The sequence below is a fragment of the Arachis stenosperma genome, chromosome 9 (assembly GCF_014773155.1).
Source record: "Arachis stenosperma cultivar V10309 chromosome 9, arast.V10309.gnm1.PFL2, whole genome shotgun sequence".
In the NCBI taxonomy this organism is placed as follows: domain Eukaryota; kingdom Viridiplantae; phylum Streptophyta; class Magnoliopsida; order Fabales; family Fabaceae; genus Arachis; species Arachis stenosperma.
The window spans coordinates 70,975,910-70,987,243 of NC_080385.1; the positions used below are offsets into that span (position 1 = coordinate 70,975,910).

General features: G+C 45.4%; 1 protein-coding gene across 1 annotated transcript; it reads right to left on the minus strand.

Moving 5' to 3' along the window:
* Nucleotides 1-111: 111 nt before the first annotated feature.
* LOC130949596 (uncharacterized) lies at nt 112-10,937 on the minus strand. The gene is made up of 2 exons (XM_057878270.1): nt 9,881-10,937; nt 112-464 (listed from the first exon to the last, which is right to left on the minus strand). Exons 1-2 carry the CDS (start codon nt 10,935-10,937, stop codon nt 112-114), a joined length of 1,410 nt encoding a protein of 469 aa, XP_057734253.1.
* Between the last annotated feature and the right edge of the window lie 397 nt (nt 10,938-11,334).

The window sequence follows — 11,334 nt, forward strand, 5'->3', positions numbered from 1 at the left end:
TTGAGATATACTCTACTGCCACAAGTATATACTTGAAGGAGTATGAAGGTGAAAAAGGGCCCATAAAGTCTATGCCCAAAGATCAAAGAGTTCTACTTCCAAGATGTAGTTCTAAGGCATCTCATTCCTTCTTGTCAATCCTCCAGCTTTCTGGCACTCATTGCATAGGTGAACAAACTCCCTGGCATCCTTGAAGATGGTTGGCCAATAAAACCTACTTTGGAGTACCTTGGCAGTCGTTCTTTCTGGCCCGAAATGACCACCATAGGCTGAGCCATGACAATGCCACAATATGTCTTTCATCTCATTTTCAGGAACACATTTCCTAATCATCCCATCTAGACATCTCTTGAATAAGAATGGTTTATCCCACAAGAACTTCTTGGCTTCATTGAGCAACTTCTTCACTTGCTGCTTGGTAAATTCTTGAGGGATCTTTCTTCCAACCTTATAGTTTGCAATGTCTGCGAACCAAGGGGCTTGTTAAATTTGTAAGAGATGTTCATCTAGAAAGCATTCATTTACTAGATGTGAAGCTTCTTGATTTGTTTTTTGTGGCAGCCTTGATAAATGATCAGCAACTTGGTTTTCACTCCCTTTTCTATCCTTTATCTCAATGTCAAACTCTTGTAGGAGCAATATCCATCTGATGAGTCTTGGTTTGGCATCCTGTTTTGACATCGAATACTTAAGGGCAGCATGGTTAGTGTTCATACCCTGACCGAGCTCTCCTAACTCGGCTAATCCACAGAAGGTCCGACCTCGTCCCAAAGGCCCACGCCTGAGGTCGGACCTCGGACCAACAAAGGAAAAGGCCCATTAAAAAGGAGCGAAGCCCAAAACCTAAAGGCCAAAAAGGCCTAGGAAAGGCGGTTCCACAGAGATAAAGATAAAACTCCCAAAAGATAAGATAAGATAAGAATATCTTATCCAGGGATGATCACGACCAACTACTATAAATACACTGGAGCACCCAGGTATAACACACACTCTAATTCTACTCGATATCTGCTTGGACCCATGCTAACTTAAGCATCGGAGTGTCATTGCAGGTACATCCCCCCGCCGTTCAGCACACCAAGCTCGGGTCACAGACCCCTACCTCGGACCTTGCCTGAACGACCGAGCTACACGTTTCAGGTAACCCTCGGAACATTGGCGCCGTTGCCGGGGAACTGGAAGTCATCCCTTTACCATGGCGGACAACCCTCCCAACAATAACCACGCTACATCCGAACAAGAAGAGGAAGTTGACACCGGAGAACGGCCGGACAGCCCTCTATCACCACGCACTCCAGGGGGAAACAAACAGAATCGCCCAAAGACAACACTCCTAGACAAAGATCCACAAAATCCCGAAAAAGAAAAGAGTTCGGAGATTCTGGAAACAGTTCGGGCACAACAAGACCGGCTGAAACAACTCGAAGAGGACATAAAAAAGCAGAAGGAAACTGAACAAGATCTGAGAAGGGAGGCTCGCAAGCGCAGAGAATTAGAAGAAAATCTGCGGAGAATAGAGGCCAACCTGAAAGACCGGACGGAACGCGGCACCACCCCCGAAAACAATCATGACCCCTTCACACAAGAGATCATGAAGGAGAAAGTACCGCGAAACTTCAAACCACCAGATATGGACCTCTACGACGGCACCACCGATCCAAGTCACCACCTCAGCAACTTTAGAAGCAGAATGTACCTCGTCGACGCCTCCGACGCAATTCGGTGCAAAGCCTTCCCCACCACTCTCACCAAGTCAGCCATGAAGTGGTTCGACAACCTACCACCAGGGTCAATCTCCAGCTTTGAGGACCTGACCAAAAAATTCTTAACAAGGTTCTCTATTCAAAAGGATAAGGCAAAACATGCCCCCAGTCTACTCGGGATCAAACAAGGCAACCAAGAAACCCTCCGAGAATACATGGAGCGATTCAACAAAGCCTGCCTGGACATACAACACTTGCCCACTGAAGCAGCCATCATGGGACTAGCAAACGGCCTAAAAGAAGGACCGTTTAGCCAATCCCTATCCAAACGATACCCGACCTCCTTATACGAGGTGCAAGAGCGGGCAGAAAAATATATCAACATGGAGGAAACCTCCCAGCTAAGAGACTCTTCCAGGAAAGAGTCAACCCACTCATTCCGAGATCGAGATCGGGAACAGAAAAAAAAAAAGAATCCAGCTCGGACAGGCCACGGAAGTACCACAGCTACACCCCCCTCCGAGTCGCCCTGGTAGACGTCTACAGAGAGGTGTGCCACACCGAAAAAATCCCACCACCCAGACCTCTGAAGCACAAAAGGGCAGGAAGAGATCGATCCGAATACTGTGAATATCATAGACTCTACGGTCATTCTACTAACGACTGCCACGACCTAAAGAATGTTATAGAAAAGCTAGCCAGAGAAGGAAAACTCGACAGATACATAGCAGAGAAAGGAGAAGAGACCAGGAAGAGGAGACGAGGAGATAACGAAGATCGGGCCGAACCGACCCCACGAACCCCTGAAAGGCACGTACACATGATAACGGAGGTTTCGCAGGCGGAGGAACATCCAGATCCTCGCGAAAGAGACACCTCAAGGAAATATATCACGTCCGAGAAGACAGTCCCCTGCCCGAGCTGCCAACCATCTCGTTTACCCGAGAAGACGCTCTGGGGATAATACCCGGGCACGATGATCCTATGGTAATCACCATCATCCTAGCGAATGCCAACTTACATCGAACCCTGATCGACCAAGGAAGCTCAGCAGATATCCTATTCAAAACGGCCTTCGACAAGCTCGGACTTGAAGAAAAGAGCTAAAAGCCTATCCCACCGACCTGTTTGGACTAGGAGATACCCCGATCCGTCCCTTGGGATACATCTCGTTACACACTACCTTTGGAAAGGGCGAGCAAACCAAAACATTAAATATCGACTACATTGTAGTCGACGTCACTTCGGCATACAACGCCCTCATCGGACGACCAACCCTAAACAGACTAGCAGCTATAGTCTCGACCCCACACCTCTGCATGAAGTTCCCTACCGCAAAGGGAATTGCTACCCTAAAAGGCGACCAAAAACTAGCACGGCGATGCTACAACGAAAGTCTGAGCCTAAAAGGGAAAGAGGTCAACGCAATAGAACTCGGGCGAGTTCAGACCCGAGAAGATCTTCGGCCACAACCAGAAGGGGAAACCGAGAAGATCCAAATCGGGAACACACCCGAAAAAATAACAAACATAGGGGCAAACCTCGAAGCAGGCCTAAAGAAGGAACTCACAACCCTCTTAAGGGAAAATTCCGACCTCTTCGCCTGGAAAGCCTCCGACATGCCAGGCATAAGCCCCGACCTAATGTGCCACAAGCTATCGGTGTATCCGGGTTCCCGACCTGTCCAACAAAGACGCAGAAAACTCGGGCCCGAACGCATGCAGGCAATAGAGGAACAAGTACAAGCACTACTAGACGCAGGGTTCATTAGGGAGGTAAAATACCCCCTATGGCTCGCAAACGTGGTTCTGGTAAAAAAGCCCAATGGAAAATGGAGGATGTGCGTCGACTACACAGATCTCAACAAAGCCTGTCCCAAAGACCCATATCCACTACCAAACATCGACGCCTTAGTCGATGCAGCTTCGGGCTACAGATACCTTTCCTTCATGGATGCATACTCGGGATACAATCAAATCCCGATGTATGGACCCGATCAAGAAAAAACCTCGTTCATAACCCCAAAGGCAAACTACTGCTATGTAGTAATGCCCTTCGGGCTGAAGAACGCAGGGGCAACCTACCAGAGGCTAATGAACAAAGTGTTCTCAGAACACATCGGGCTACAGCTAGAGGTGTACGTCGATGACATGCTGATAAAGACACAGGAAGACAGAAACTTGGTGGCCGACCTCACCAGTATCTTCGACACTCTCAGGAAACACGACATGAGACTTAACCCAACAAAGTGCACCTTCGCCGCAGAAGCCGGAAAGTTCTTAGGTTTCATGCTAACTCAAAGAGGCATCGAAGCAAACCCGGACAAATGCCAAGCAATACTCAATATGAAAAGCCCGACGTGTGTCAAAGAAGTACAACAACTGAATGGGAGGCTAGCCGCCCTATCAAGATTCTTGGCAGGATCAGCGATAAGATCACTACCTCTCTACTCACTCCTAAAGAAAGGGAAACCCTTCTCATGGACCCCGGAGTGCGAAAAAGCCTTCAAAGAATTCAAGGAGTTCCTCGGGCAGCCACCAATCCTGACCCGACCTCTAAAGGGGGAAGAGCTCGTACTATACCTCTCGGTCGGACATCGGGCAGTCGCTTCGGCACTAATACGAGAGAATAACCAGGGGCAACACCCCATATACTTCGTAAGCAAGGCGCTACAAGGGGCCGAATTAAACTATCAGAAAATAGAGAAATTCGCCTACGCACTAGTGTACACAGCTCGAAGGCTCCGTCCCTACTTTCAAGCCCACACCATCAAAGTCCGGACAAACCAACCCATGAGACACATCCTACAAAAGACAGACATGGCAGGACGAATCCTACAATGGGCGGTGGAACTGTCCGAGTTCGACCTCCACTATGAAGCCCGGACTGCTATAAAATCTCAATATCTAGCCGACTTCGTCGCAGAATACACTGAGACCCCGGGAACCCCACTCTCATGGAATCTGTATGTCGACGGGTCCTCGAACAAAACAGGAAGCGGAGCCGGTGTTATACTCGAAAGCGATCAAGGCACACAGATAGAGCTATCCCTAAAATTCGAGTTCCAGGCTTCGAACAACCAAGCCGAATACGAGGCCCTATTAGCAGGACTAAAGCTAGCCGAAGAGGTCGGAGCCAAGAAAATCACGATCTTCAGCGACTCCCAGGTCGTCACATCACAAGTAAACGGAAGCTACCAAGCCAAAGACCCTACTATGAAAAAATACCTGGACCAAACACAGGCGCAATTACGACAATTCCCGGAGATACAAATCCGGCACATACCTCGGGAGCAAAACGCCCGGGCAGACGCCCTCTCAAAGCTTGCTAGCACCAAGCCCGGAGGGAACAACAGAAGTCTCCTCCAAGAAACTCTACAATCTCCCTCCGTGTTAAGGGAGGAAGAAATACTAAATATATCCGACCAACAACAAGGATGGATGACCCCCATACTCAACTACCTGAAGTCGGGAACTCTCCCCGCCGAAAGAAGAGAAGCTAAAAGGCTTACAAAAGACGCCCAGAATTATACGCTAATCCACGACGTATTATACAGAAGAGGATTCTCAAACCCCCTCCTGAGGTGCGTCCCGACCTCAGAAGCAAAAAGTGTCCTCGAAGAAGTCCACGAAGGTATGTGTGGGAACCATCTCGGAGCTCGGGCCCTATCCAAAAAAATAGTCAGGGCCGGGTTCTACTGGCCGACCTTGCAAAGAGACGCAGCGGAGTTTGTGAAAATATGCCCCCCTGCCAAAAACATGCCAATTTTCACAAAGCGCCACCCGAAGACCTCATAAGCGTCACTGCACCATGGCCCTTCGCAAAGTGGGGACTCGACCTACTCGGCCCGTTCCCACAAGGACCGGGGCAGGTCAAATACCTCATAGTAGGGGTCGACTACTTCACAAAGTGGATCGAGGCTGAACCCTTAGCCACTATTATGGCTCAGAAAAGCCGTAAATTCCTATACAAAACATTGTCACGAGGTTCGGAGTCCCCTACTCCATCACAACAGACAATGGAACACAGTTCACAGACACAAGTTTTCAGAACTTGGTGGCCGAGCTAAAAATCAAACAGCAGTTCACATCGGTCGAGCACCCACAAGCCAATGGACAAGCAGAGGCTGCAAATAAAGTCATCCTGGCCGGATTAAAACGAAGACTCCAAGAGGCCAAAGGAGCATGGGCCGACGAACTCCCCCAGGTATTATGGGCATATCGGACAACCCCGCACTCTACAACGGGAGAATCCCCATTCCGACTAGCTTACGGAATGGAGGCAATGATTCCCGTCGAAATAGACGAAGGATCACCCAGAGCCATCTTCTACAATGAAGGAGGGAACCCTCAGGCACAAAGGGAAGAACTCGACCTCCTCCCCGAGGTCCGAGAAAGAGCCCGAATCAGAGAAGAAGCCTTAAAGCGGCGAACGGCCCTCAGATACAACCAAAAGGTAATAAAGCGAAGCTTCTCCACTCACGACCTGATTTTAATCCGAAATGACATCGGAACACAAAAGTCGGGAGAAGGAAAGCTAGCCGCAAATTGGAAAGGGCCCTACAAGGTAACAGAAGTCTTAGGGACAGGCTACTACAAGATATCCGACTTAGAAGACAATGAGCTACCCAGAGCCTGGCACGCCTGTAACTCAAGACGGTACTATAGCTAGAAAAACTTAACCCGAGGTGTACTCTTTTTCCCCACGAGGGTTTTTTAATGAGACACCCGGTTAAGTAAGACACCCAACCTAGTCAAAAGGGTAAACACCTTGTAAATATTCTTCTTTTTTAATACTAATCAAATTTCTTTATTTTCTCTTCCTCATGATGAAGCATATCCTAAAAAGTACCCCACCAAGGCGCATTAATTTATGCTCGGCAAAACGCAAAAAATCATTTGCCAAAAGACCATACAAGGTCGGCAAAGATAAAGCGACGAGGTTCAAATTAATGTGAGAAGTTATAAAAGTAACTCTGAAATGGCTCGAAAAAGCCAAGTAGAAAAGAAGTTACGAAAATAACTTAAAAAGGCCGACCAAACGACGAAGTCGGACCTGACTAAAGGAGGTACTCAAGGATCCCGATGTCCGAGAATAAGCTCGGACAAAAGAAAGAAGCCTTAAAACGGCAAGAACCAGGACTTCGAGAAAACGCTAGCTAAAAAGTTGTTACCCGAAAACAACTAAAAAGCACAAAAGCGAAAACAAGAAGTCAAAACGCTAGCTAAAAAGTTGTTACCCGAAAACAACTAAAAAAGCACAAAAGCGAAAACAAGAAGTCAAAACGCTAGCTAAAAAGTTGTTACCCGAAAACAACTAAAAAGCACAAAAGCGAAAATGAGAAGTCAAAACGCTAGCTAAAAAGTTGTTACCCGAAAACAACTAAAAAGCACAAAAGCGAAAACGAGAAGTCAAAACGCTAGCTAAAAAGTTGTTACCCGAAAACAACTAAAAAGCACAAAAGCGAAAACGAGAAGTCAAAACGCTAGCTAAAAAGTTGTTACCCGAAAACAACTAAAAAGCACAAAAGCAAAAACGAGAAGTCAAAACGCTAGCTAAAAAGTTGTTACCCGAAAACAACTAAAAAGCACAAAAGCGAAAACGAGAAGTCAAAACGCTAGCTAAAAAGTTGTTACCCGAAAACAACTAAAAAGCACAAAAGCGAAAACGAGAAGTCAAAACGCTAGCTAAAAAGTTGTTACCCGAAAACAACTAAAAAGCACACTCTCTCCTCGGACTCCGGGGCTACTAGCTCGTAATCCCGCTCAGACTCCCTGTTCTCACAAATACTACACTCCCTACGGAACCTAATCAGGTACTCAGAATCTACAACAGACGGGACCCTTAGAGGAACAGGATCTACCCAACCAAGACCACTCGGAATCTTGGTCGACATCGCCTGAAACACCTTTTCGAGACATAAAAAAATCTTGCCTACAAAGAAAAGTACAAACAGCAAAGCCAAAAATCACATAATAGGCAGACAGCAAAAAACTCATTCAGCAGAAGCAAGAAAACAAAGTTCTTTAGAAGGAAAATGCAGCAACCCGATAAATAAGGTAATCAGAGAAAAGAGCCCCCACCACACACAGGCAAAACAAAACAGTGGCGGCGCCTCTTTTCGAGGCAACCCAAGCAATAGAAGAAAAAGAAACAGAAGCATATGGGAACAGCGAAAAGCAAAAACAAACCTGGGAAAGAGGAGAAGGACGACGAGCTCCGACGCAAAGGAGAGCAAGAACGGCGGCGCAGAAGAAACTCCGAAAAGGCGCACAAAAAGAACCGGAGAAAAAGAATAGAGAGATGATGAAGGTGCTCGGAAGAGAAGAGGTGAAAAACTCAGAAAAAGGGAAACGAATAAACAAAAGAAAACGAGGAAAGGGGCAAATATATAATGCCTTCACAGAGCCCGCACGGAAATCAAGGAAGAAACGGTAACAAGCAATAAATGCTGAAACGACCGTTTTCAAAATTTTGAAACTACTATGCCCGAGCTCGACCTCTCAAAAGGACGAACTCGGGCAGGGGCACTGTTCATACCCTGACCGAGCTCTCCTAACTCGGCTAATCCACAGAAGGTCCGACCTCGTCCCAAAGGCCCACGCCTGAGGTCGGACCTCGGACCAACAAAGGAAAAGGCCCATTAAAAAGGAGCGAAGCCCAAAACCTAAAGGCCGAAAAGGCCTAGGAAAGGCGGTTCCACAGAGATAAAGATAAAACTCCCAAAAGATAAGATAAGATAAGAATATCTTATCCAGGGATGATCACGACCAACTACTATAAATACACTGGAGCACCCAGGTATAACACACACTCTAATTCTACTCGATATCTGCTTGGACCCATGCTAACTTAAGCATCGGAGTGTCATTGCAGGTACATCCCCCCGCCGTTCAGCACACCAAGCTCGGGTCACAGACCCCTACCTCGGACCTTGCCTGAACGACCGAGCTACACGTTTCAGGTAACCCTCGGAACAGTTAGTATAAACTACAATCTTAGATCCAATAAAGTATGATCTAAACTTATCAAATGCATAAACCACAGCCAACAATTCCTTCTCTGTTGTGGTGTAGTTTTTCTGAGCTTCATTCAATACTTTGCTTGCATAATAAATGACATGGTGTAAATTGCCATCCCTTTGTCCCAACACAGCACCAATTGCAAGGTCACTTGCATCACATATGAGTTCAAAAGGTAATTCCCAATCTGGGGGTGTGATGATTGGTGCTGTTGTGAGTTTGGTTTTTAGAGTTTCGAAGGCATGCTTACAGCTTTCTTAAAAAAAAAAAAAAGGTTGTCAACCACCAGCAAATTGCTCAATGGTTTAGCTATTTTAGAAAAATCCTTGATGAATCTTCTATATAATCCAGCATGTCCTAGGAAACTTCTAACAACTTTCACATTAGCAGGCAAAGGAAGTTTCTCTATGACTTCTACTTTTGCCTTGTCAACTTCTATCCTTTTTCTTGAAATTTTGTGACCAAGAATAATTCCTTCAGGTATCATAAAATGGCATTTTTTCTAATTTAAAACCAAATTAGTTTCTTGGAACCATTTCAAGACTAAGGTTAGATGATGCAAGCAAGCATTAAAAGTGTCACCAAAAACAGAGAAATTGTCCATGAAAACCTCTAAGAATTTTTCAACCATATCTAAGAAGATAGAGAGCATACACCTTTGAAAGGTGGCTGGAGCATTACATAGCCCAAATGGCATCCTTCTGTAGGCAAAAATTCCAAATGGACATGTGAAGAAGGTCTTTTCTTGGTCCATGGGATCTACCACTATCTGATTATACCCAGAATATCCATCCAGGAAGCAGTAGTAGGCATGGCCGGCCAATCTTTCAAGCATTTGATCAATGAAGGGGAGGGGGAAGTGGTCTTTTCTTGTGGCATCATTTAACCTTCTATAATCAATACACATTCTCCATCCTATCACTGTTCTTGTGGAAATGAGTTCATTCTTCTCATTAGTGATGAGAGTCATCCCACCTTTTTTTGGCACCACTTGAACTAGGCTCATCCATGAGCTATCAGAAATAGGATAGATAATCCCAGCATTCCAAAGCTTCATCACTTCCTTCTGGACAACCTCTTTCATTGTGGGGTTTAGTCTTCTCTAAGGTTGCACCACAGATTTAAAATCTTCCTCTAAAAGTATCTTGTACATACATATAGCAAGACTTATGCCCTTCAGATCATCAATGGTCCATCCTAGTGCATCTTTGTGAGTTCTTAACACATCAAGGAGCCTTCCTTCTTCTTCTTCACTCAAGGTGGAGTTGATGATCACAGGGAAGTTATCTGTTGTACCAAGGAATGCATATTTGAGGTGTGGAGGCAAAGGTTTCAATTCTTGACTTGGCTTCTCCTCTGCCTTTCTTTCAGAAGAAGCTTCAGTCACTTGTTCCTTTAAGGTATCTTGAGCTATTTTTATCTCTTCTCCTTGTTCTTCTTGACTGATTGCTTCAAATTCTTCTTCCACCAGACCCTCTATCATGTCCACTCTCATGTAGTTCTCTTGCTCAGGAGGATGTTGCATTGATTTGAAAATACTGATGATCATTTGCTCATTGTGCACCCTGAAAATCATCTCTTCCTTTTCTACATCAATAATGGCCCTTGTTGTGGCAAGAAAGTGTCTTCCCAGGATGATTGAATTATTTCCTTCTTCTTCTGTGTCCATTATCACAAAGTCGGCAGGGAAGATGAACTCTCTAACCTTCACTAATAAGTTTTCCATAACTCCATTGGGAATCTTGATTGATCTATCTGCCATTACAAGTGACATCCTGGTGGGTTTGATTTCTTCTATGGCAAGCTTTTTCATCATTGAGAGGGGCATCAAATTGATGCTGGCACCCAAATCACAAAGAGCTTTCTCTAATGTTATTTTGCCTATGGTGCATGATATGACAAAACTCCCTGGGTCTTTAAGCTTTGGTGGAATACCCCTTTGAATCACTGCACTGCATTCTTGAGTGAGCATTACTGTTTCTTTTTCATCCCAGCATCTCTTTTTGTTAATGAGTTCTTTTAAGAATTTTGCATACAAGGGCATTTGTTCCAATGCCTCTGCAAGTGAAATATTGATTTCCAGCTTCTTAAAGACTTCTAGGAATTTGGGGAACTGTTGGTCTTTTAGCTCATTGTTGAACCTTTGAGGATATGGAAGGGAGGGAGTGGAAGGCTTCACCATCTTCCTCTGTTCTTGTGGTTGCTCCTCCATGATCTGCTTTCCCTTCTTTGAAGCTTTGAGCTCTTCCTCTTTCTCCTTGAACTTTTCTTGATCCTTCTCCTCAAGTGTTACTTATTCCTTGCTGTTGGCCTCATCATTCTTAGCTGGCTTCTTGTTGGTTTCCTTGTCATTCACCAAGGTTCTTCCGCTCCTTAATTGGATTACTTTGCATTCTTCTTTGGGATTAGGAATGGTGTCACTTGGCAATGCATTGGGTGCTCTTTCAGCCACTGTTTGCTTGGACAATTAACCAATTTACCTCTCTAGATTCCTTAGTAAAGCTTTATGGTTCTTGTTGGCTAGCTCTTGATGTTTCATCATCTTCTCCATCATCATCTCGAAGTTGGAGATTCTTTGGGAGTCCTGAGGTGGTTGTGGTTGATTATGG